Source organism: Lampetra fluviatilis, chromosome 22, assembly GCF_964198595.1.
Source record: "Lampetra fluviatilis chromosome 22, kcLamFluv1.1, whole genome shotgun sequence".
Classification (NCBI taxonomy): Eukaryota; Metazoa; Chordata; class Hyperoartia; order Petromyzontiformes; family Petromyzontidae; genus Lampetra; species Lampetra fluviatilis.
Genome location: NC_136296.1, coordinates 7,030,461 through 7,057,398, shown reverse-complemented (window position 1 = coordinate 7,057,398; position 26,938 = coordinate 7,030,461). Strand labels below are relative to the sequence as shown.

Genomic DNA, 26,938 nt, shown 5'->3' with positions numbered 1-26,938 from the left:
ACGCCTGTGTGCGAGCCAATCGCTTCGCTCCATCTCCACGGTGGTTGGCCCCTTGCGTGCGCTCTCGCTCCTCTGAGTTGCCACTCGGTTAGCGAGGAGAGCTGGCGCCGTGGTTAGAGTGCTCTCTGGAAAACCGTGAGGTCACGAGTTCGAATCTGTCTCCAGTCTTGTTCGACCGGGCCATCTTTCCCTTTTAGCGATCGCCGTGCTTGCCTACCAAAGTCACGCTGACTTTCTCTTCAACGGTCAATGTGACGCCTCCGTTTTGTGTGCTTGCTTGAGAAGGTTAACGTGTTTTTTTTTCAGACAACCGAAACTTAGTGAGACTTTTAAAAAATGAAGACTGAGAGCGTGAACAAACAAGAAAATGGGACAAGAACAAAAGTCTTTAAATGGATTTGAGCTGGATAGGAATTGCTGAGGGGTTTGGGGAATAGGAGGCTGGCTGTGTGTGTGTGTGCGCTCAGAGGTTTCCAGTCCGTTGACTTGCGTGTGATTCTGCTCTCAAAACGTCTCCCACGAATGTAAAAAAAAACTACTATTGCCGTCCACCGCTGCTTGGCTTACCCTCGTTTTGCGTTTGGCCTCAGATGCACTTTAGGTGCCTTTTTTAAAAAGAAGACTTTGTTCCCCATTGATTTTCGTTCGCAGTGCAATGGATCATTTTGTAGCAGATTGAATATTAAAATAGAGTTTCCGCTATGTTTCGGTACTTTATACCGTATTCCATTTGGGGTTGCCTCTTATAACGTGATAGATGTGTGTGGGGGGAACGACGGACCTGGCGACCCAAGTTCGAGTCCCGCTTACGGTCAAAACCAGCGATGATTTTCTGATTTAGTCCTGGGCCTCCCCTAGATTGACTCAGCCTCAAATGAGGATGCGATGAGTACATGTCGCCACAGGGAGACAAAGGCGGCAGGCCGTGATGCTGCCCACCCCCCCACCCCCTTCTGTGCCGTACCGGCCTTAATAGGTGCTTGATTAGAGCACTTGCCCCAACAATCTGCTAAGGCTATATAGGGGGAGGGGGGGGTCTTTGTCTTTGTGTGTGACAATATTTCTAGAACTTTATTGTGACCGGGCACAAGTTTTGGATGCGTTTTACTTTCCAGGAGGGGCATCCTAATCCAGAGAATACGGTAACAATTCACTCACAAACTCTCTGTAATAATTTCACACATTTAACAATGCGATGTCACGGGGTACAATGACAGTTGAAAATAATTTATTCGCACGTTGATTTTTACTGTCCGAATTCGATGCCTGAACTTGAGAGAACAGGAATGGATTTCGTTTTACCTCCAGCTGTGCATTCGCCGAGGCAAAGTGTGTGTGTATGACTTGCCGGCCGTGATACGTCATTCATATTTACCACGATGATGAGCCAACAATGTCTGTGTGTCCCGCGCGTGACGTCACTCCACGTCGGCCAGCCCCCCACATTAATAATCATGAGCAGGTGACGTCATCAACATGGACCCCGCCCTCATTAATACTCATGAACAGGTGACGTCATCCACATGAACCCCGCCCTCATTAATAATCATGAGCGGGTGACGTCACTCCACATCGAACAGCTCCCCACATTAATAATCATGAAGAGGTGACGTCTTCCAAATGGACACCCCCACCATTAATATTAATTAGCGGGTGACGTCACTCCACATGGGGGGGGCGAGGCGCCTCCTCCCCCCTCCTCGGCGTCAACTTTCAAGCCTCACTACAAAGGCAGAACCCTCACGTCACGTGATCTCCGTCATGCTGTTGAGACATCAAAGTAAAAAGGACGTCATGATGAACAAGGGATTATAACCTTTAAATGAAATAAGTCTGTGTCGCCACGGCCTTACAAATTGCACACGAATTGATGCAATGAATATTACTTCCCGGTCTGCTTTTCGCTTGCAAGTTTCAGATTTACTGAAATACACCCGTCATTGGACGGGCAAACGGCTAGTTCATATATAAGGCACAATGTTTTCGTTTGTCAGGTGAAACGGTAGCCATCATAGAAACATCGTACGCGCACGCAAAACACACGGCGCGTTGTTAAAAAAGAACGTCTTACATTTTTGAGGCTACCAGCAGGTTCAAATCAAAAATCGCTTGCCAATGGCAACAACGTTTATGTGTTCCCTGCGCTTGTTTGTGCCCAGATTTTTCATTCAACCATAGCCAGTAACAATGAATGCTTTAAAACGACGCGAGTATTACACCCACGTTTTCGGATGGAGACTCCTTTCGGGAAATGCGCCTGTGCGTGTGTGTGCGTGTTACACTTACGGTAGTGCGGTGTGGAGGGTTAGCGTTCTGCACTACGATCCCGGCCACCCAGGTTAGATTCCTGCTCACGGTCAGCACCCAGTGACGATTATCTGATCCGGTCCTGGGCCTCTCCTAGGTCGACTCAGCCTCAAATGAGTACCTGGTGCGGTGTGTAAACATCGTCACTGGGGAGATCAAGGCGGCCGAGCGTGGTGCTGGCCCTTCGTAGGTGCTCGCTAACAGAATTTGCCTCCACATTCTGTTCAGGGGGGGGGGGGGGGGCATCTTTGTGTTTGTTCCACTTTACGGAGGGCATTCTGCTGGGGCTGAGCGCAAGAGGCATGTTGAGAACGCGTCAGTTTGCATGAACGCATGGGCAATTCGCTTATTTCCAGTCGGTAATTTCATGGTCTCTCAGTGAGGGGAAAATGTGACCAATGACCAACAGACTGTGACAAAAATAAGACGATGTTTGAATTTCCCTTGCAGAATTTTGTTTTGTTTCCCTTGAAAGTTGGCGCTCAATCCCAACTTGCTTTTTTTCTCACAACGCGTCGATATGGTTTTAACAATTGCAAACTCAAACTTTATATATACAGTTAAATCGATCAATTATGGTAATCGATCAATTATAAAATTGTAAGTGCTCAATTCTACTCGCGTATGGCTCAAGTGTATAAAATGAAATGCCTCTTCTAGATTTGAAGTTTTCGTGACTGCAAGAATCCATACCCTTTGGTTCTTTCGGTAAAGTCACGTAGGTGAAAAATTTAAGTAAAAAATGAATAAATGACATAAATAAATAAAATATACGTAAAAAATTAAATGCCTCTTTCTATTTGACATCATATTTTCAGCAACTTCCATTACCCGAAACCCAAACCAACTTTTGTAAAATCTCTTATCCGTGAATCATTATTCAAATAGGTTTTTCACCTAATTAGAAGTGGTCAAGCAGTGATGTCAAATTCATCGGGATATTCGCGTTTATCCGTGATTAAGAGGGGTAATTTGGGTGTGGTCGGATGAAAAAATGTATCCTCTTATCATTGTCTAACCGTGGATATCAGGGGTAATGTTTATGGAGAGGCACAGATAGTAAAATCTACCCGCCATGCCCACACTTAACGCCCCTCCAAGGCGACGCAGATAAGGGACATTTCACCGTGCATTAGTTTCTTTGAGATTTGTATTCTTTACACGCGGTGTGTATAGTACAGCCAAGTGGTGCTCCAGTTGGAGCTCGGCATTTGGAAGGTTGTCGGTTCAAATCCCAGTTGAGGTTTGACTCAGCCCATCATCGTTTCCTGAGAATAAAATAGGTACCACTATGTGAGAAGTCAGTATTGTTCATTGGGGGTGCCATGATAAATATATATCTCTGGTTCAGATGAGCAGGGAGATACTTAAATGGATCTAAACTCGTATCAACTTAAATAGATGTTGCATGTTTTGCAGCAAGTATTTATTTTCCCCCCAGACGTAGCAATGTGGTCACACGCGCGCACACATTTGACATCATACATTTCAGCCCGTGACCTCAAATTGTGAAGAGCAAGCCCCCTGTCAATAAATAATGACATCAGTTTTACATAATAGCTACATTTCCGAAGGCAAAGAGAAAAAAAACTCCAAAGATTTATTTTGTTAACGATTATTTATTTCTGCCCGATACGCTGTGTGTGCATGAGCGGGTTTTTTTTTTTTTGGCCCACTGGTTTAAAGTTCGGGCAGTAAATCATAGCGTTGTATTTCTAGTAGCATCTCTCTTCCATAAATGTTTAAATTCCTCATCTAGTTTTTTTTTTCAATGGCTATTTATTCCTCTAACAAATATATTCCCATCGTGGTGTTGCCGGTGCCAGCTGTGGAAACAAACGAATGGAATGCTCTGCTCTGAGAGGCACACAGACCCCACTACGTGTTGCCCTTTCTCCGTAAGCCACCGCAATCCATGAATGCCTCCAGAAAGGGCAACCTTGTTTATTTCAATTATTTCAAATCAGGCAGTCCCCGGGTTACGGAGGGGTTATGTTCCCGCGAAGATCCGTAACCCGGATTTTCCGTAATGTCGGAAACTGAACAATTTTCCAGAAGAGAACTTCAAAAGGCGTAAGGTGGCCCGGCCTGCCTCACACCTCTGCTCTGCAGTATTCATCCGCAACCTCACCGCGCTGCACTACTTTTGCTCATGTAACTAACACAAAGAATTCCACATATTTAATTATTTTTTACGTTATTTACATTTCTGTAAGGTCGGATTTCCGTAAGTCAGTTGTTTTGCAACCCGGGGACTTACTGTATTATATTTATATCTATCACTCTTTAAGTAACGATAGTTATTTTCCCATTAAAACCTCACCCTAGTTTCGATATTCTTGTTAAGCAACATCCTGCTTTGGGATACTTGGCCAGTTTTGTGTGGTAATGGGCTCAACAGAGTACCCAGCGAGAATAGAATTGGAATCAGAATCTTTATTTATCCTGTAGAAATCCGATGAGCTATGATGATCAATAGAGGCAGGCCAGAAAGTTACACCAAACTATAAAAAACGATCTCATTGCAAAGCATCAAAGACTTAGCAAATCACTGAAAAATAAATACATAAACAGAAATACATGCGCACATATATATGAGTGCAAATTGCATAAGTACATACATTAAAAGCTTGGGAAAGGCAGCAAAACAGCAGCGAAAACAACCCATGTATTTCTGGAGAACGTGCACTTTTGAATCGAGATTGTAAACTCATTTCTCTCAAACTGCTTTTTTGCATTTAGCTTGTTGTCCTTCCTCCGCACCTCTGCTAAGCACAGTTGACTACGTACGGTGCGATAGAAGCTTAACATTTTATTAGACCCCAGAGGGATGATGAGCCGAGTCAAATCCCAACCAGAATGCGAACTCGTAACCTTCCGAGTGCGTGCTGCTAAGCCACTTCGCCAAATATAGGAGGAACGAAGAGCGGTGTTAACCTCCGAGCCGAATGGACATTGAACTTGGACCTTTTCTAACGAAATTAAAATGTCTATTTTACCAGGGAAGGCCCACTGAAGTGTAGCTCTTTTTTCAGAAGCGACGTGACCACGAATGATAGCTCAACGAAGTGGGCTAATCACGTGGAAATGTATCGCAGCCAAATACTCTGAACCCACGTTTAGAAATGTGGAGGGGAAAAACCGGAGGAACCGGAGAAAATTCCACGCGACTACGGGGAGAGATATGCAAACTCCAAGTATATAGGCGTCAGGGTCGGGATCGAACCCACAACCTCCTTTTACAAACAGGTGAGGATATTAACATCTCGCCACCGTGGCGCTTGAGGGTGGCTACACCTGCCCACAACATCTGGCCACGCAGTGGCGGTGCTTTGCCTGATGCGCTCATGGTGCTGACGAACACCGCGCCCACTTGTAGGTGCCCCCGACGGATTTCTATTCTGCGCGTGCGTGCTCATGCGTGTGTGTGTGTGTGTGCGTGCGCGTACCGCAGTTCGCCCGCACGCTACGCAACAAAGCCTGGCCCACGTTCAAGCAGGCCAAGCCGCGGACGCCCAGCCTCCACGGCAGCGACTTCTGCCCCACCAACTGCCACCTGAACGTGCTGGAGGTGTCGTACCCGCGCGACTCCACCGTGCTCGGCTCCTCGCTCGGGGTGCGAACGGAACGGCCAAAGAGCCGCATCGACCCCGACGCGCTCGCGGCCGCCGCCGCCCACCTGAGCGGCGAGGGCGGGGAGCAAGGTATTTGCGCGCGCCACTTTTATTTTTCCTTTACGAACAGCGTTAACTTACGTGTAATTTATTTTTTATATGCACGACAGCTTCGTTCATGAAAACTGCGTTTGACACTGGGTGCACAACCCCGCGACACATTGGAGGCAACATATATTGTAAGATATCGTAAGATATACGCTGCCTCTTTTTGTACGTGACTTTACCGAAAGAACCAAAGAGTAATATCGTAAGATGTTTTCAGCCAATTGGCGATGAGCGTTTATACATGGGGGAGGAAACCAGAGTGCCCAGTGGAAACTCACATGTTGTCCCCGTGTTGTCCCCGTGTTGTTCCCGTGTTGTCTCCGTGTTGTCCCCGTGTTGTCCCCGTGTTGTCCCCGTGTTGTCCCCGTGTTGTCCCCGTGTTGTCCCCGTGTTGTTCCCGTGTTGTCCCCGTGTTGTCCCCGTGTTGTCTCCGTGTTGTCCCCGTGTTGTCCCCGTGTTGTCCCCGTGTTGTTCCCGTGTTGTCCCCGTGTTGTCCCCGTGTTGTCCCCGTGATGTCCCCGTGTTGTCCCCGTGTTGTCCCCGTGATGTCCCCGTGATGTCCCCGTGTTGTCCCCGTGTTGTTCCCGTGTTGTCCCCGTGTTGTCCCCGTGTTGTCCCCGTGTTGTCCCCGTGTTGTCCCCGTGTTGTTCCCGTGTTGTCCCCGTGTTGTCCCCGTGTTGTCCCCGTGATGTCCCCGTGTTGTCCCCGTGATGTCCCCGTGTTGTCCCCGTGTTGTCCCCGTGTTGTCCCCGTGATGTCCCCGTGTTGTCCCCGTGATGTCCCCGTGTTGTCCCCGTGTTGTCCCCGTGATGTCCCCGTGTTGTCCCCGTGTTGTCCCCGTGATGTCCCCGTGATGTCCCCGTGATGTCCCCGTGATGTCCCCGTGATGTCCCCTTGTTCTCCCCGTGTTGTCCCCGTGTTGTCCCCGTGTTGTTCCCGTGTTGTTCCCGTGTTGTCCCCGTGTTGTCCCCGTGTTGTCCCCGTGATGTCCCCGTGTTGTCCCCGTGTTGTCCCCGTGTTGTCCCCGTGATGTCCCCGTGATGTCCCCGTGATGTCCCCGTGATGTCCCCTTGTTCTCCCCGTGTTGTCCCCGTGTGGGCCCCGCGTGGTCCCCGTATCTCCTCCGTGTCCCAGCGGTCGGGAAGCTCAGCCCCATGGTGTACGTGCAGCACTGCGTGGGCACCATGGGCGCTCCCTGGGGCCACTCTCCCTCTGGAGCCGGGCCCAGCGCCGGGGACGGCCCGGGGTCTGGCGGCACCACCACCACCAGCAGCAGCAGCAGCAGGACCCCCCACGGGGCGAGGGATGTGGGTGCTCCCACGAGGGACGCCTGGACGCAGCTGCTGGCCAAGATCGAGGGGGTGATGCGCGAGATTCACAGGGGCTCGGCGCAAGTGCAGAGGTGGGGCCTCGAGGGGCGAGGGTGGAGGAGGCGATTGTTGTTGTGGTTTCCGCACGGTGTTACGATCCTGCTGAACTGCTTTCCTTTCTCGGATGTGTACTGGGTTGGAAATTGGTATCTAAACCTGAGCCTGGGTCTCCGCGAGGTGGACCCAGCCTAAAACGGCTTCTCGGTGCGGCGTGATTAACAATGGCTCTGGCAGTCAGTGCGAGACAATATTGAGCTCGGATGCATTTTCTGAATAAATTTCTTCTGAAGAGTCATATGCATATAGAAGAGCCTTGGACATCCATTGTCAAGCAAACAGGAATGTGGTATTATTCTTGTAATGTCTCAAAAAATGTTTTTGTAATGATCGTAATGTTCAGCCAGCGGAGGATGTTTATCCAAGCTTCTCCACTCTGGTCAATGTGGTTTGGTGAAGGATTTTTTGTTTGTTCTAATTTTTTGTGTGTTTCGTTTTTTCGACTGTAAAATACCTCGTTTTTGTTGCTTGTGCAACGTCGTTGTTGCTGCTGCACTCACGCACCACAGACCCCCCGTGTAGAATAGCAAGGCAATTGGCTAAACGGGACCATCTTCCTTGTAACAAGTCAAATAAACTGAACGCTCGAGGGGGATGCCACTGATGTTGGCTGTCGCCGGAAATTGGACACAGGTCGCCGGGTTGATAGCGCAGTGAGCCAACAACCGCTACCCCATCGCTTCAGCCATATTTCGAGATAGCAGGCAGAATGCATAAATTGCTCAATCAAATATGTAATAGCACCAACATTCTCTCTGATTGGATAATGGTGGTTTGCTCAATCGTTGAAAATGAAATACAGTTGAATTAATTAGCCCAAGGGTCTAATTCTTTTCTCCTTATTCATTAAACAGGACTGGTTTCAACTTCACCGGTGTTCGTCAGCACCATGAGCGCATCAGGCAAAGCACCGCCACTGCGTGGCCAGATATTGTGGGCAGGTGTAGTCACCCTCAAGCGCCGCGGTGGCGAAATGTAAACTAGCTCGCCTGGTATACAGGAGGTCCTGGGTTTGATCCCGACCCTGACGCCTGTAATAGTTGGAGTTTGCATGTCTTTCTCCCCCCGTGGTCGTGTGGTTCCTCCAGTTTTCCCCTCTACATTTACAAAACATGCTGTGAGGGTTTTTGGCTGCTAAACTTTTGCACGTGATAAGCCAACCTCGTTGAGCTCTCATTTGTAGCCAGGTCACTTCTGAAAAAATAGCTATATCGCTAATTGGGCCTTACCTGGTAAAACAAAAAACATAGAATTTTCATAGTTTCATCGTTTCATGCGGATAAAAATACGAGTGTTAGCGGCGGATAGCAAACCACCCGAATAAATCTATGGTGTTGCAGGTGTTGCTCTTCAATCAACCAATAAATGCATTTTGCCATGTATATTTTGAAGCACACGGGGTGTTTTGATGTCTCTTCATAGCTCTGGCAAACACAGTTGGTTTAATGTTGAAGATCGATCGTTTGTAATCTAATCAGGTAAGAACACGTGACTAGTAGTTGTGTAGACACAAAATGACACAATAGCACACCGACAACTAAGCTTAAGGCACCTTGAGATTCGTAAATTTGTGTGTTGTTCGAGCCAGTCAAAGCAATCCTCATGATTTGTTTCAATAACTGTGCATGTGCGAGGCTTGCCCTTTTCAGAGAGCCAGAATACTGCACCTTCATGATTATTAGGGTTCAGTTTTGATGCTGGACAGGCAGAACAGAGCGAGAGTGACAGCCATAGGATTCTAGATTTGAAGCTTTCGTGACTGCAAGGATTCATATTCTTGGGTTTTTTCGGTAAAGTCACGTAGGTAAAAAATTACCGAAAAAAACTAAGAATATGAAGCCATAGGATTCTCAAGGCTCGATATCGATGTCCGAGGCTCAAGAGCCAGAATAAGGGGCACCTTTGGGACCCCGATGACATTTCGTTGTGAACGTCGCCAAGACGTAGCCAGAGTTCCAAAGAGCCCCTAACAGCACGGGCGGACCCGCCCGGTGCGAACGCACCTCACCTCGCGTCTCCCGCTTCCCCCTTTTGCCGTTGCCGCACGCAGTTTCCTCGCCGCGCTCATGGAGAGCGGCGAGGCCGCCGACGCGGTGGAGAGGACGCGGGAGCGAGGCCTCTCCAACGGCCACGGCGAGAGGGAGCCTCGGCCCTCCGCCAACGGAGACGCGGGCGGCGACGCCGCCACCGCCGCCGCCAGGGCGACGACCTCGGCGTCGTGCGCGGAGGTCCGGTGCAACGGGGACGCGGGGCCCGGCAAAGCGGCGGTGGCCGCCGCGGAAGGGGCAGCCACGTGCGGCGGCGAGAGGCGGGACCCGGGGGGGTTGGAGGTGGCCGCCGGCGGAGACGGGGACGGAGGAAAGGGCGACGCGGAGCGGCCGCGCAAGGTCAGCTTCGAGGTGCTCAAGGAGGAGCAGGAGGACTCGGGCCACGACACGGCCACGAGCAACCGCGACTCCTACAGGTGAGGGGTGGGCGACGGCCCCCCTGGCGTGCGGGCCGAGAGACGGAGCGCCCGTCGGCGTGACGAGTGAGGCTGCCGATATGGACATGCAGCTTTGCGACTGGTTATCGACGGGTACTAATGTGTGCGCTCACGATAGACGCTTCACATTCGACGATGACAATTTACGATAATTACGTGTGCAGGTGCTATGTGTGTGGATCGATGAACGAGTGCAAATCCGAGACTTCACGTTAACCGTTGAAGGAAGTTGGTGGGCTTGGCGAGAACACATCGCTAGAAGGGATGATGATGATGGCTGATGGGTGAGAAATCGTGATGGGATGGCAGTCAGAGGAGAGAACATGCCTGAGAGGATGGTCACTGCAGAGATGTCGCAATGAGATCAGATGGCATGCAGGAGTGAGGTGGATTGCAGCATCGCAAGGTCGTGAAAGGTGGCGACGGCCATGGGGGGTCTTCATCCAGCAATTGACAGATCATGGCTGATAATGATGGTCGATAACATTCTTCCCCCATGAATAATGCTGACGATTAATTTCAGAGTGTCCCGTCCACTTTGAAGTAGAAAATCATTAAACATTCCGTAGTGTGATGTTCTACCCGCGGGTTGTTAGACTGTAGGATTACAAGTCCTTAGGGAGAGAGTCAGGGAAGTTCAGCCAAACGATTGTGATGATAATGATGATTGTGATCTTGAGAGACTGCAACGTCTGCTGACACAGTTATAAACCTTGATAAAGAAAAAAGCAGCAATATTTGAAATTAATTGAGGGTTTTTTGGTTGTCTTTGCTGTGCAGCGACTGCCCGAGCCACCGTAACTCTGTGATGTCACTCACGAGCTACTGCGGCAGTCAGCGATGCTCGTCTCTGCTCAGCGACGACGTCGACTCCGGTGAGACGCGGCGCGCGTGAACCTGAGACCCTGTCAACCGCACACTCACTGAGCTCAATCACATGGCCCTGATCACAGGTGGCTGTTCCTAACTCTTTCACACTCCCCCTGTTGTACGTTTGTATGTATGTTGAACTTCTTTCGCATCGTACGTAGCCAACCGTGCAAATTGGAGGTGCGGGGGAAGGAAAACAAACTAAACACAAAAAGCAGTTCTAAAAAATTTGTTTTCAATCTCGATTTGAAAGTGCACAGCTGCAGTGACTTCCTTTTGGTCACCAATTATAGCTGAATTATACGATCCACCAACTGCCAAATGGCCCTAATCTCATCAGATCTCGGTAGCTAAGGAGGGTAGAGCCTAGATATTGCTTGAATGGGGACCACCATGCACAGAAAGGTGGTTCACGGCTGCAGGGATACAGTAGAGGGCAGTGTAGTAAATCCACTGTTGGACCGTACTTCTATGCTTTCCCATCTACGCACCCCAACGCACCAACCCACTCTGACCAGATCGGTCAAGCGTGGTGATAAACCAACATGACCCGCCACGCTGTTGGTAGGACCTCATCCAGCGGGGTTTTAACAAAGGGCCGTCTGTACAAACCTCACCCACATCAGGTCACATTGCAATGGCATAAACTTCTCTGCTGGTATCATACCTTGATGAGATGTTCATCAGGGAACGATAGCAGATAATGATGATGACAACATCACAAGAATGCCTTTTTGCGTCTCCTTGATGGCTCCTGTCTAACCCAGATGGCAGCACTTGCAATGAATCATATAATTTTTTTTCAAAGGAAGCTTGGGTATGTGAAATGCATCAATTTAATGACCGCCCAAACTGACTAAAAACCCCAATTAAATGAAGTCAAAAAGCACACAATGTGTTTTTTTTGTACACTTATTATTGAATGGGCTGAGACCACCAATGTATTCTACATTTGAGAATGTGGTTTGATCGTGGGTGGCTGCCTGACTTTGTGAAGCCCACGATTTCAGTTGTGCCAGTCCAGTGCCCTTGCGAGGGCCTTATTGGCTCTGTGAGCCTCATGGCCACATCAGCCCAATCCATTTCCTGATACATTTAACCGGGAGTATGTGTGCGACGGTGGTCCGTTGGAGAAATATAAACGGCAGATTATCGAGATTTGGCATTCATGCTTTGAACGTTTTCCAGGAGTTGTTATTTGTTTGCATATTTCCAAGTCAAGTTATTGAGATTTCTGTGACGTGATTGTGGTGCTGGCTGGCATGTGAAGAGAGATTGCTTCAGATGTATACTTCCCACGCTGATGCCATCATTACGCATTCAGACCTTTCGGATGCTTTTAAGCCCCACCAATTTGTACGAACGTATGTTAAATATTTTAAGCGCATATTTCTCTAGCATTACCCACGCGTCTTATTATTTATAATGATTTTAAATTTTAACATTTTATCGCATAAAAATCGGTTACTTGCCTATCCGTGTACTTATAAAAATTTTTATCTGATTAATAATGATCGTAATGCATTTATTTTAAATAGCGTAATTTCGCGTGAATTACATCTCAAAACGCTAAACATCGCAAACCACATTAATGTCAATAATGCTACGAGAACATCACAGAGACACAACATGAACACAATGAAGGGTATGAATAGGTGGTATGACAGTAAACATTTGAGCTGCTGACGTCAGCGAAAGTCCAGAGAATAATGACAATTGTAACCCTGTCAGGAGATTCCTTAAACGCCTTCAAGAATCAAGCAAACATTTCTCAGCAAGAGTTTATAATTATATACAAATGATATACATTGTAAAATAGATCATTAGATATACATTGTAAAATAGATAATCTGTGAGTCAGTCATACGAATTGGGTAATTTTCATCATGCAGAGTCGATTAAGGGATCATCCCGACTGGAAGGAAACAGGGATATTTGTTATTCATAATTCAATATCGATCACTAATAACCTTTGACCTCGGTAAAATAATAATTTTGACCGTGCAAATCCTATAGGGCTTTAGGTTATTCATATAATGCAATTTTATGCAGGATTGTATTGTAAAGTTTCACCCTCTCCATAGGATGAGATGATACTGGCTTGTCTTTCTCAATCCCATTCTGCTTTCTTTCTGTCACCAGGTGAGGAGTCGCCAGACACCCTGAGCCTGGCCATGGACCGACACGAGAGGCTGCAGGGATGCCTGGAGCACCTCTTTGCGCAGGTACACTGATGATGGGTCTGACGTAAGGGCACACAAGACGATGGAGCGCGATTGTAAATGGGATGTGATCGCGCGGTGTTGGTGTCTCCGCGGCGAGTCTCTTTGACCTGTCGAATATACAGCTGAAACGTGAGTTTCTGAACTCTCTGTGTTATTGGGATAGGTGACGTCAATCTTGAAAGGTGACAACGGTGGTCAGGCGATTTGCCTTCGGTTGCGTTAAACTGCCCGGGATATTAAACTTCCCGGGATATTAAACTAAAACGAAACGATTTTTATTTTAACAGGTAAGGCCCACTTATAGCTTTTTCAGAAGTGACCTGCCCACAAATGATAGCTCAACGAAGTGGGCTTATCATGTGGAAATTTAGAACAATCAAATAGTCTGAACGCATGTTTCTAATGTGGAGAGAGAAAACCGGAGGACCTGGAGAAAAATACACACGAACACGCAAACTACAAATATGCAGGCGTCAGGGTCGGGATTAAACCCACGACCTGCTGAATACCAGGCGAGGTAGTTAATGTCTCACCACCGCAGCGCCCCCCGCTCAGTGGGTATAGCAACCGGCAGCTGGTTGCGAGATCATGAGTTCAAATCCTACCCAGGCTGTGCTCAGCCCTGTCATTTCGTCTCTAATTTTACACGAGCAGCACTTGCTAAGGCAGTGCTTGTCATCTTCATCGTCTGGCTCGATGCCATATTAATACGGAGTTTAACCTTCTCTTCCAGCTCAGGACTGACAAATGAGCACCGACAAAGACGATTGACGATAGGGACGTGTAGACTTGCATTAAGCTGGTGAGGGTGATAGAGCAGATTTACGGGCCAATAGCCCACGATCATTTGAATTATTCTTATTTCGTATGGCATGTAAGCAACGGTTTGTACAGATGTTATAGCTGCATGTGAAGGTCCTTCATCCAATCCAAGGTGGCAGTAGATGCTGTACGGATTACAGCGATGGCGCACCTCGCCGTTGATGCGTTGTTTGATGGTTTGGGCATTACAGCGACTCGCTACAAGCAAGGCCACACACAGATCCTCTGTGTCGCCTACATGGACCGTTGGGGGCAATTGCTTTAAGCGAGCGCCTTTGTAGACCTGCAACTTGGACACGAGAGGGGGGTAGCGGAGTCCGCACCACGCTCGGCCACCTTGGTCTCCACCGTGCCGAAGTTTGTGTGCCACACCCGGGTACTCATTTGAAGGCCGAGTTGAATTTAGGGTAGGCCCGGGAACGATTCAAAATATAACTCTGCACCAATGTTGACCGCGGCATGGGATTGAACACCGAGACTTGTTTACGTTCGTTGTGCAGCATGCGAACCGTCATGCCACCGGCGCCCTAGGGACACACGCACGCACGCAACACTGGCTTGCGTACACTCGCTTGCACACCTATGTACACAAATTCTTCCCAAGATGTTCTTGCAAATTTTTAGTTTCAAGGTCGGGGAAAAGATTAGATGAACATTTCCTTCACCCACCCACGCATGAACCTCGGAGGGACTGCGAGACAAGTATCAGCCTGCTTTTATGCATTTTTAAATATCAGTCATATTTAAACCGGAGTAGTTCATTAATCAGCGACACGCTCCCTGGCATAGCTATTTGTTGTGTTAGGGCAGGGGGGTCGGAAACTAAAATAATAAGAAGAGCCTTTTTTTCCCGAATTCGTTACAGAACTGAACATTTCAAGAGCCCCAATGCATGTGCATACACAAAGATAGACAAACATCCCCCGTATAGGCTGAACAGACTGTTGGGGAAAGTGCTGTTAGCGAGCACCTATGAAGGCCGGATCTCTATACGAGAGGGTGGGTAGCCAGCACCATGTCCGGCCGCCTTTGTCTCCCTCGTGGCGATGTTTACACATCACACCAGGTACTCATTTGAGGCTGAGTCGATCTAGGGGAGGCTCAGGACCGGTTCATATAATCGTCACTGGTGTTGGCCATGAGCGGGAAACGGGTTCGTAGCGCAGCGCACTAAAAGCTACACTACCGCTCCCTACTACATACCCACAAACATACACACATACATACACACACATACATACACAACAACCGCCATTCGCCACTAAGTGGCGGTGACGTCATCACGACGCTTGTGCCAGGTCGTGTGCACCTTGAGGCCACACATACACACGTACATATGGTACATTGCGTCACTACACATACACACGTACATTACGTCACTACACATACACACGTACATGACGTCACGAAGCTGTCCGTAAAAAGCCACATGCGGCTCCTGAGCAGCAGCAGCAGCGTGCCGGCCCCCTCTGTTAGGGTGATCTGCATCTCCAATTACATTTTTCCACCTTTGTGACTTTATATATATATTTTTTAAGGCAATATCCTTGTTGTTCTCAGCTTCATGTGCTGCTATTTTATTTTTACACGCTTTCTATTAACTCACTGTCTGTTGTTGTTGTCGTATCCTCAAATCTTGTAACTCAATTTTTACCCACTTCCCAATGTGGTATCCACTGCAAACTTGGTATACTTATGTCATACTGATGACAATACTATATTCTATCATAAAAAATAAAAAAAATATTTTTAAACATTATTTTGTAAATTTTATGTTTCGGCTTGGGTCTAATTGTCCACGCTCAACTCACGTTGGCTGTAATTGACCACGGTCCCTTGCGTTATGGCAAGCTTCGGGGCCAATTCCTGGAGTCGTGGAGTTCTTCCATTACTAGCAGGGTACATTTCGTTGGTGGCTCGACTATTGGAAGGAGTGCAGCAGCGACAAATCAGAGCTGCGCGTTTTTACGCACCGTGCAAAGACAAACACTACACCCAATATGCTCACTGACCAAATAACTTAATTCGGCATACCTGTAAAGATGCACAGATTAATCGATTAAGTTAGATTCTAATGCTCATGATCATTGCTCTGAGTTGTGTGTGTGACATAAAAAATGGTTTCTTTTGCCAAAGTGATTTCTTGCACAAGTCTGCAATTGAGGCGGTGTTCATCCCTTGTTCACAGACCTGAGCCAGTCGTGGAAATTCCACATTCCTGTGTCGAGGGCCGAGTCTTACATGAGGACAACCCAATGTTGACTTCTTGGCAAATTAGTACGTATTTTATTCACCCTTCGAGGGATGATTGGCTGAGTCAACGCCCAAGCAGGATTTTTAGCTTGCAACCTTCCGATTGCGAGCCGTGAGCTCCCACGCTAAAGCCACCTGGGCAGACAAACGTGTGTGCAGTGTATATGTTGAGTTCATATGACCCCTGAACCCGCTCTGGGTGCTACATTCACCACTTATGTGACTAATTCTTGAATCAAATTGTCACCAAGAATCGTTAACATTCATCAAGTCGCAAGTGGGAGAATTGCTACATACCTGAGATCAAGCTTCTGAAATGGCAATTGTAATTACCAATCGCCAAGTTCTGCTGTTAAGCACAGTGTTGGTATCTAAGCAATGCTGCATCTGCTTTAATATATACAAATATTATCAGAACATGTTCTTGACTGATAAAATAGTTTCAAGTCTGTACTCGAGAAGGAATGCATCATCGCATTCCTTCCTCTTCCTAATTGTTATTTTATTTGTAATTAGAAAATAATGCTGGGGTCTTTTTCTCATGATAAAATCATAGCGAAGGGAGACGCTGTTTTATGAACGCGTATAATAATTCAAAAACAACGACGTTATCATCAAAGTATCGCCAAAACATGTATTGCTTTTGCCAGATTGTGAACGACCGAGAGCAATGGCAAGGTGCTGCATAGTTGCATGCATGTGGTCATCCAGAACAGAGACCGTACGACGTATAAAGACGCGACACCCGACCCACAAATACGAAGGAGACATCACAGCGATGCACTTGGCCACTCCTGAGCCGGTTTTCTGACCTGACCGCCTGAATGTGAAATGGTAGCTGTTGCTCTGCATCTACATCGGCCATACGAAAGAAGAAGATTCAATGCGTTGCACTGAGATCCTTTGACTCATTACAGTGCTCGTATAGAACATTAACATATGGGAAGGCAAAGATGCAGGCCTGCAATTTCTTGCATACGCCACTGATTGCAAAAGTGTCGTCCACTAAAAGGAGCTGGAGAGAGTCCCTCTATAGGATATTTGGCCTCCTCTTCAACACTTGCCAGACAAATTGAAATTAATAAACAAGGTACATGTTCATCTTCTTGCTTCTTTCGGTAAAGTCACGTAGAAGGGAAATAATAAAATAATAAAAATTAAACGTAAAATTATTCTCACGACGTTTCGGCCACAACGCAAGCAGCCGTCCTCAGGTGAAGAACAGGTCTGTCGGGAAGGACGGCTGCTTGCGTTGTGGCCGAAACGTCGTGAGAATTATTTTATTATGTTTTATTTTTATTATTTTCCTTCTACGTGACTTTACCGAAAGAACCAAGAAGATGAATCCCTGCAGTCACGAAAGCTTTAAATCGAAAGGTACTTGTTAATATTATCACCTGGGTGAGCTCATTAGCTGCAGTGTTGGGGTTCGTGGTATGAAAGTTGTAAAATCCTGGCAATGGTCAACTGATCCTGTCGTCAATGTGATCATCATCATCATCGTGGTCCATCATCTACCATCAAAATCCATTACTTGCACCATCTTTCACCCACCCACAAAGATGCAACGTATTATCATAATTTACAAAGACTATGTGATGCAAGAATCGAGGTGGTTTTTAATATTTATTAATGTTGCCATCACGTTTGGATCACAGGACCACCAATGGGAGACGGACATCACTCAATGAAAACAAAGCCGTGTTATAATCTTCATAATAGCTAATCATCATTATTATTATTACTGTGACCGCAGGTGGAGACACTCACGAAGGTGATGGGCGGAGCTGTGGCGTGCAGCGCGTTTGAGAAGACGAAGCATCTGACTCCTGAGCTCACCTTTCAGGGTGAGGTTGTCTGCTACCCTGCCCACTCCTTCCTCACCTGCGCACCTCCTGTGCTACGCGGCCCCGCTGGCGTTTGGCGTTTCACGTACTCCACCAGGGACGTGCGGTCAGGGGAGGCAGGGCAGTCACAGCCTCACCCGTCATACTCCAATGAAAATAGCTGTTACGAAAAGTAAAAAATAATAAACTAAAAATTCAGATTTCTGTACGATTCCAATAATTTTTATATCGCCAAATTTGCAGAGCTCAGCTGCAAATACAGGAAGAGATGAGAGGTGAGGCAGCGATGAGCTCGGCCTCCCCTCTCATTGTGCAACCCCTCAGAAACTGGATGGAGCGCGGGCAATAAGCGCGTGCCTGTTACTATCTCAGTATGTCACCAATGTAATGTTTGTAGACCCCTTCATTTCATGTCCTCGCCTACCATACTCCAGGTAACTTATTTCACGTAGTGTGTATAAAGATATTTAGGCTTGCTGGTCTCGTCATGAAACTGCAATGAAAAAGCACCAGGGGAGGCAGCTATCACATCTGCCTCACTGAGGGGGATGTGTCCAACGCCCCCCTCAGTGAGGACACGCCCCCTCAGTGAGACCACGCCCCCTAGTGAGGACACGCCCCCCTCAGTGAGGTCACGCCCCCCTCAGTGTGTGAATCTGGCTGTGATACTAGCCAGTGCCTCCCCAGCCATTGACCTCACCGCACGTCACTGGCTACCTGAACTGGTCATCGGGCTCCACGAGATAAACTCGGCCTTAAATGAGGACCTGGTGCGGTGTTTAAAGCACCGGGGAGGCAAAGGCAGCTGGATGTGGTGTTGGTACACACCACCCCTCGTGCTGTGCTCTGCCCTAAATAGGTGTTCACTAACTGAACCTTTCCCCAGCAGTCAATGTAGGCTACACAGAGGAGTTTTGCCTTTACACACATACACTTGCATGTGTGAGTATGTGTGCATATGTAGCCTTAACGTGCACATAGCCTGGCACAAGCGCCGTGGTGACGTCACCGTCACTTAGTGGCGAATGGCGGTTGTTGTTGCACATGCGTGTGTGTATAAGTGGGGAGCGGTGGTGTAGCGGTTAGCGCGCTGCTCTATGAACCCAGCGACCCGGGTCCGATTCCCGCTCACGGCCAACCCCAGTGACGATTATCTGAAACCGGTCCTGGGCCTCCCCTAGGTCGACTCAGCCTCAAATGAGTACCTGGTGCAGTGTGTAAACATCGCCACTGGGGAGACAAAGGTGGCCGTGCGTAGTACTGGCCACCCACCCCTTTGTGTGCCGTGCCGGCCTTCATAGGTGCTCGCTAACAGCACTTGACCCCACAGTCTGTTGAGGCTGCACGTGGGACCTTTGCGTCTGTGTTAACAACGTGCGCACGTGACGCTTGTGATGCAGCTTTCCAGCAGGAGGTGGAGCTTAGCGTGAGCGTCGCCGACATGATCCAGCTGCAGGTGCAGCACGACCTCGCAAAGCTGAGCCGAAACCTGCACACCATCATCCACAGCGTCACCCGGCATGCGAGCGGTGAGAGCGCGCGCGCGCACACGTGGCGAGGTACCTTTCGGGTCCGTTGCGGGCTGTTGGTGTTAACCACGCGTCTGCACACTGCCATGCAGACACGTGGTCAGTCTCGAAAGCAGGGGGTGAACAAGTTGTGGCTTTAGAGCCGTATGTGGCTGTTTTCATACAATTTCAACGTACAGATAATTGAGTAAATATGGCAGGGAATGGGTCGCTGTGGAATGTCTCGGTGATAACACCAGTCAAACTGTATTGTTGAAGAATAACTGAGGATAAAGTCACTTAGAAGGGAAATAATAAAAAAATAAAAATAAAACATAATAAAATAATTCTCACGACGTTTCGGCCACAACGCAAGCAGCCAGGTCTGTCTCCCCGACAGACCTGGTCTTCACCTGAGGACGGCTGCTTGCATTGTGGCCGAAACGTCGTGAGAATTATTTTCTTATGTTTTATTTTTATTATTTTATTATTTCCCTTCTACGTGACTTTACCGAAAGAACCAAGAAGATGATTCCCTGCAGTCACGAAAGCTTTAAATCGAAAAATAACTGAGGAGGCCAATAAACTAAATAGATGCGGTTTATTCCACGACCTGTTTAGTTTATTTAAGTCATAATGTGTGTTGTCATCTGCTGTGTTTGTGTACAAGTAGCTGTGCGTGTGATGCGGCTCTGGAACTATTTTGGTCAAAGGTGGCGCTTCTTCTGTTCAAGGTTGCCGACCCCTGGTCTAACTTATCTGCACGCCGCTGCGGGGAAACGTGTTTGTCTCGTGTATCTGCATGCTACTGCAGGCACACGTGTTCGACAAACACGTGTCCGACAAACACGTGTCCGACAAACACGTGTTCGACAAACACGTGTCCCTGCAGTAGTGTGACGGAGCCGTGCACTGCGGTTAGAGCACTCAACTAGCAATCCAAAGGTTGCGAGGTCAAATCCCAATTGGCGGTTGATTCTTCCCTCTGCGATCAATAAAATGTGTGGGACGTCAACGGCAGTTCTTCCCATGGGCACATTGGCTCCAGCCACGGGAATGAGAAATTTCCATCGCTGTTTCAGGACCGCCGCTGAAGATGAGCACTTCAAATTTGCTTGCCTGTTCAGGGAGGCACATTGCCTTGCTATTATTAAAAGTACATTTTCAACATTATTGTAATTGTTGTGGTCATCAACATAGGAATGTCGAATTTCCACAACATTTGCTTAGCTTCACCACCCCACTATGTGTTTGAGAGGGAAAGACTAAGAGTGTTTATCCCACAAGTTGAGATACTCGATTCGCACCACAATGTGATTCCTGTGGCCAAAGCAGTCAGCGAAAAGCGCTCCAACTCTCTTTGATTCAACTTTCATTGACGCAAACACCGAAGTGTTTTTCGTCAAATTTTCAAGGGCTTCAAGACTCTTATTGCATGGGCGGTTCGAGCGGTCAACGGAACGGCAAGTTGAAAATACCGCACGTAATTATTTCGGTCGGTGTCCTAGTAATCTTCTTTGCTATGTGGGCAATAAAAACCAAAAAACTAAAACAAATGAGCAAAGATTTTTCGATTTAAAGCTTTCGTGACTGCAGGGATTCATCTTCTTGGTTTTTGGTCTGTCGAGTAGACAGACCTGCTCTCCACCTGAGGACGGCTGCTTGTGTTGCCTCCGAAACGTCGTGATTTTTATTTTAATTTTACTTTTATTAATTTAAATTTTTTACCTACGTGACTTTACCGAAAAAAACCTAAGAATATGAAAACGAGTATCGCATTTCGTGGAATTTTACAACCTCGGGGGAGGGGGAGGGGTGGGGGGTGAGGACATTGGGGAAAATATGCAACAAGAAAGCTGCATTTATCAAATCGTGGATGTGGAAATGACCTCTTGAGGATCCCTGATGTTTTAAGTAATCTCTTGGGTATCTTTCGTTCTAAATGGGGACCAGTTGCAGGCTAAAATATACATATATATATTTGGAAACAAGTCTGTACCGTTGGGTTTACAAAGGCGTGCCATGGAAACTATTGGGTGTCAGGATGCATAGATTAATCTATAAACTGAGATTGGTGAGCTGAAAGATCTGTGGATCGGCCAACATGTAGTTAGCTGTCTCTGGTTATCGTGAAGAGTTGAAATACGTGTGATGAGAATATTATGGGTCTGTAGTCCATCAATCAGATTCCAGAAAAGAAAATTGAATATCAAATGCCATTATGCATAGCTTTTCTATGCAGCTTAAAGACATTAAATTCAGCGGAAACTGATGATGTCATCCTGGCTCATACGAAACCAAGAACTAAAAAACACAATATAAAGGAATTGTCAAAACCATTTATAAATATGTGATGGCTACATTAAGAGGCAGCACTGTGATATCGGCTTCCATTGGCCATTCTCCAAACACGATGGGTTGCACAGCTCTTTGAGAGATCTTATTTGGGCACTTTGTCTGACGGTGTGCCGCCGATAGCACAAGTGGGAGGAAATTGGTGGGGGTGGAAGAGAATTCTGAAAATGTTAAGCCAAAAAAAAACGTTCGAGAATAGAAGAAAAAAACAGTTAAATGTGAAGCAAGTACAGAGTTAGGATGTAGGCTTCGGGTCCTTTAGTGGAAGTCAGAGAAGGTGCAGCCAAACCCGTGGTGAGTTATTCCTGTGAGGCGTCGCGTGTTTGTGGATAGTCTTAACATATGATAATTGGTTTTTTACCCTTCTATCTGGAAACAAAACTGACACCTTTTTTTTTTACAAGGAGTCATGTTTGCATAGACCACAATACCTGCAGCCATAATGCAAACAAAAAACATAACTCTGATAATGTATGCACTGTTCTTGAAGTTGATTGGTCCACACCCGAGACAGCTTTCCTTAGAGCCTAGTCTCACATGGGTTGGACCAGATGACGCCAAAAGGCGCACAACTCAAAGACAATGCACCATCAGAGTATGAGAGCTCGGGGTAAGCATTTACACCATTGGAACCTCATTTGCCAGTAAAAAAATATGATCATTGTTTTTTTTTTTGGCAAATGAGGTTCCAATAGTCTTAACTTACTTAGTCCCCACAACGGCGGTTGATTATTGACTCACCCGGCTCAAACGCCCGTGCATAGCGCAGCAACGTCAGCGCGCACCTCGAGCTCAGCATGACGGACGAAGGACGACGATGATTGCGCGACAATTTGTCGGGAGGGAGTGTTTGGGGAGGAGGGGATGGGGGGGGGTTGGCACAAACCTCCAAAAAAATTCATACAAATAAAAATAAACTGTGACGCAGAGACCCCTCTGCAAGTGTGCACGTTCGCTTTTCCATTTTTTTCTTTTTACTGCACGGAAGTGAGCACGTTTCCCAGGCCCCAGAGTGTGGCCAGAGTATTTTTTTGAGGTCGTAAATTAAGCGGAACGGTTTTTGAGAGCAAACCACGCGATGCTTACGCGTTGACCGCCACGTCCCAGGACGCACCCCGCACTGTGATAAAGGCGACACACACGTGCGTACGTGAACTTGTGAGCCAGAGGTTTTTATTTTAGTTTTTCTGCCTTAAGAGGCCAGAACATCAATTAGTGTTTCCGACCATCCGTGTTCGATGCCCAGTGACTTCATCTGCCTGCCATCCCAGTGACATTCCTTGCGCTATGGCGGTTTGTCCAAAATGAAGTCAGTCTCCCGGTGTAGAACACGTGCTTGTTTTTGGAATGGCACAAGCAAAGATGTATGTACGTTTGAACTTCTTTTGGACCGTATGTAGCCAATCATTCTAATCGTAGTTTTGGGGGAAAGACAACAAACTAAACACAAAAAACAGTTCTCAAGAAACGAGTTTTCAATCTAGATTTAAACTGCATTTCTTTAATGACGTCCTAATATCGCATTGAAGAGCATTCCAGACGGCCACAGAAGCGCATCTGAAAGCGTGCGATGCGGTGACCGCCTTTTGTTCGATGGGCAGCCAAAAGCCGCTGCGATGATGACCGGAGTTTGGGTGATGGTCTATGCTCTTTGAAGAGATCAGCAAGATGTTGTGGTGTAGTCGCTGAGATGCGGTGTTGTCATTTCCGATGCGCTTGTAGTCGTGCTGATTTGTTGTGTGTTTTTAAATCCTTTATATTAAGTTCACTTGCTTGCTTGCGCGCTTACGACCGTGCAAATCTTTCGGTCGTTTTTTAACCCACTTCCCGTGATCCAATCGAGCTGACATTTTGCACACAGACTCGTTGTGCGTGACAATTTATTTTCGTGACAATTTTTTTCCAAAATTTTAAATATTTTAGGAATTTTTTTTTATATTTAATTACCAATTGCTTAATGGTGGCAGGCAATCATCTGACCCATAGGTGGCAGTCATCTCAAGCCAGAGGACGAGAGGACTCTAGCCGCCCATTTCAAAGACCAATGGTGGGCTGGGTTGTGGCCAAATGAAACTCTTACTCAAGAAAAATAGAAATGAATAATAAAATAAAACCGATGCCACGCATATAAATTATTTATAGTGAAAAACTTTGCTTTTACGGGTTAAATTTTTTAAGCCTGAGCTATAACCAAATCACCCTGAATGGTCCCAATCTAATCATACAAAGCTAAGCATGCTTTGATCCTGGTTAATACTTGGATGGATGACTCCCAGGGCTTTTTAGGGAATTTAGATGCACGGGGTTTGCGAGATGGGCAAGAGACAGCAGTGCGGAGTGTTGTCATCTCCTCATGCATGGGTTTTCTCTGGATCATACAGTTTACACCCCCACGTGCCCCACTATATGTTTGGAGTATTTGGCTACTATAAAGTTACACGTGATAAGCCACTTCTGTTGAGCTATCATTTGTGGCCAAGGTCGCTTCTGAAAAAGGGCTATATAGCTCAGTGGACCTTACCTTGTAAAATTAATATTTTAAAAAATGGTAGTACTTTGCTCATGAATGGCCATAGCAAAATAGTCTAACGCTGGGGACCCTCTTGAAAAACCTGATCCTCTTCAGGGCTTTCTTGCATAAAATGGCATTATTACGATATAATTGGCCTCGAGTAATCGTGTTTTTAAAATCCTTTATATTCAGTTCGCTTGCTTGCTTAGGACCGTGCCAATCTTTCGGTCGTTTTTTAACCCACTTCCCATGATCCAATGGAGCTGACATTTTCCACACAGACTCGTTGTGCGTGACAATTAATGTTCGTGAAAAAACAATTTCCAAAATGTTACACTTTTTAGGACAAAAGTATTATATTTAATTACCAATTGCTTAATGGTGCCATGCAATCATCTGACCCATAGGTGGCAGCCATCTCAAGCCAGAGGACGAGAGGACTTTAGCCGCCCCGATGCCACGCATATAAAGGATTTATAGTGAAAAACTTTGTTTTTACGGGTTATACTTGTTTCATGTTATTATGCCAAAATGTATTTATCATCCACTCTACAACAGCTGAAAACGCCTTCCGCAACAACTGGCTCGCATGGATGGGGAAGTAAAAATGCCCTAGAAGGGCGCCTTCTCAAGCTCCCTGTAGTGGAGGCCAAATCTACCAGCAGTGGTTTGAGCCAGACATTGAAAGGTTGCACCTTTACCTATACAGCAGGTTTATGAGCTTTCATTTTTCAGAATCGATGAGAATATGTATTTATGCTGGAGGAATCTGACGAGCGATTAAGCTCTCCCTTTTTTCACGGATGACCCGTAGGGACAGGTCAGAACGTTACAGCAAACAATATTAACACACAATAGGAGTGCAAAGTATAGGAAAGGTAAACAAATCACTTGAACAAAATACACAAATCCAAACTACTTTTCATCTGACCAGGTAAAGCCCACTGAGCTATTAGCTTATTTTTCGGGAGCGACCTACCAACAAAGTATAGCTCAATGAAGTGGCTTATCGTGTGGACATTTATAGCAGCAACATAATCTAGACGCAGCTGCGATTCAATCGTCCCATGGAACCCTTGCAAGCAGTTCTCTCTACACCATCAATGTTCGATATCAATCTTCAGAGGCTTACGTGCTGCTGTTAAGTTAATACGTTTCAGCCCTCGTACTCTTGACGCGTTAGTTTTGATGGCAGTGTTCAGCGCCGGCCCTGTAGGAATATCCATCCAGCATCAACTTACGTTCCTGTGCAGCTTGTAATGGTTAGCCATTCTCGAACATCATATTCCTTGCACTTCCTGCCAATATTCCAAAACTCGAGTACACCTTAACCTCCCCTTGTTAAGAGTTAATCAACACCAGCCATGGTCAATCCACTGCTGGATGAAGGCCAGAGGTCGCAAACGGGTTTTGATTTCTTACCCATACCCATACCCGGCCGCACCAGGGTCGCAAACGGGTACCCGTACCCATACCCGGCCGTACCCATACCCTACCTGTACCCGGCCGGGTACGGGTAGGGTACGGGTATCGGGTACCTGATTTCGACATCTGGGATGAAGCCATGTTGCAGGCACGGATGGGTTGATTCTAGGAACTTGAATTGTGAGAAGAGACAAGACGTTGGGAAATGAGTGACAAACAGTTACTCACCAGTGACTCACGGCCTACCCGTACCCGTACCCGGCCGCACCAGGGTCGCAAACGGGTACCCGTACGCGGCCGGGTACGGGTAGCCGGGTATCGGGTATGGTACGGGTATCGGGTACCCGGTTGCGACCTCTGGTGAAGGCCTTACCCCAGGCGCCGACACTTCTCACGACCGTGCAATGCAACACAACCCACCCAGTGCCTGCAACACGGATGGATTTCATAGCCCTTTCCACTTTGCGAACATCTTCCAGTCCTCAGCTTGTGAGAATAAACGCGTGTACTTATTTGCAGGCTGGATAATGATGCACTTGGAATTTGGGAAAAGCCTTGATTATAAACGTGGATTTTACCAAGTTATCTTTGTTATGCAGGGGGGGGGTAGTATACGATTGTTTCGAACACATCCCGTTGTACAAGACTCAATGTCCTATCTGTGTCGGGAACAGTTTACAGGTAATTGCCGAAGCAAATTTAGCGTGCGATTATAGCACACCGTGACCTCCCTTCACAGGCAATGTCACTGAATCTGTTACAACGTTTTGGCCAATAGGAGGGCACCGTGAGAGTGATAGGGCGGCACAGTATATGTAGATATCTCAGTTGTAGTAACATAGATCTTGACTTAAAGCTTTCGTGACTGCAGGAATTCATATTATTTTGGTCTTACGGTAAAGTCACGTAGATAGGTTCAAAGAAAATATAAAAAAAATAATGAATAAAAATCTACGACGTTTCGATTGCAGCACAAGCGTGTGTCATCGTAGTATTTCCTTTGAACCTATCTACGTGATTTTACCGAAAGACCCAAAGAATATGTAGTAACATAACAAATAATATCTAAGTCTGGTGATTGAATAAATTCACAAATTTGAGAATCCTACATTTGGAGCCAGAGTAATCATCGGGCTTTTATTCCACAGAAGATGTATTAAGTCAAACCTGTGTCCGTTAC

The 26,938-nt window shown here is 46.9% G+C and overlaps 1 protein-coding gene across 3 annotated transcripts in view; it reads left to right on the top strand.

The window, feature by feature from the left end:
• LOC144938475 (phosphatidylinositol 3,4,5-trisphosphate-dependent Rac exchanger 2 protein-like) overlaps window positions 1-26,938 on the top strand; it is a 210,679-nt gene that overhangs the window by 139,966 nt on the left and 43,775 nt on the right. For all 3 annotated transcript variants that reach the window (XM_078866327.1, XM_078866326.1, XM_078866325.1), the window contains exons 25-31: window positions 5,762-6,011; window positions 7,164-7,431; window positions 9,507-9,920; window positions 10,722-10,816; window positions 12,954-13,036; window positions 17,868-17,958; window positions 19,359-19,487. In XM_078866327.1, coding sequence (XP_078722453.1) covers window positions 5,762-6,011; window positions 7,164-7,431; window positions 9,507-9,920; window positions 10,722-10,816; window positions 12,954-13,036; window positions 17,868-17,958; window positions 19,359-19,487 — 1,330 coding nt within the window. The remainder of the gene's footprint in view (window positions 1-5,761; window positions 6,012-7,163; window positions 7,432-9,506; window positions 9,921-10,721; window positions 10,817-12,953; window positions 13,037-17,867; window positions 17,959-19,358; window positions 19,488-26,938) is intronic.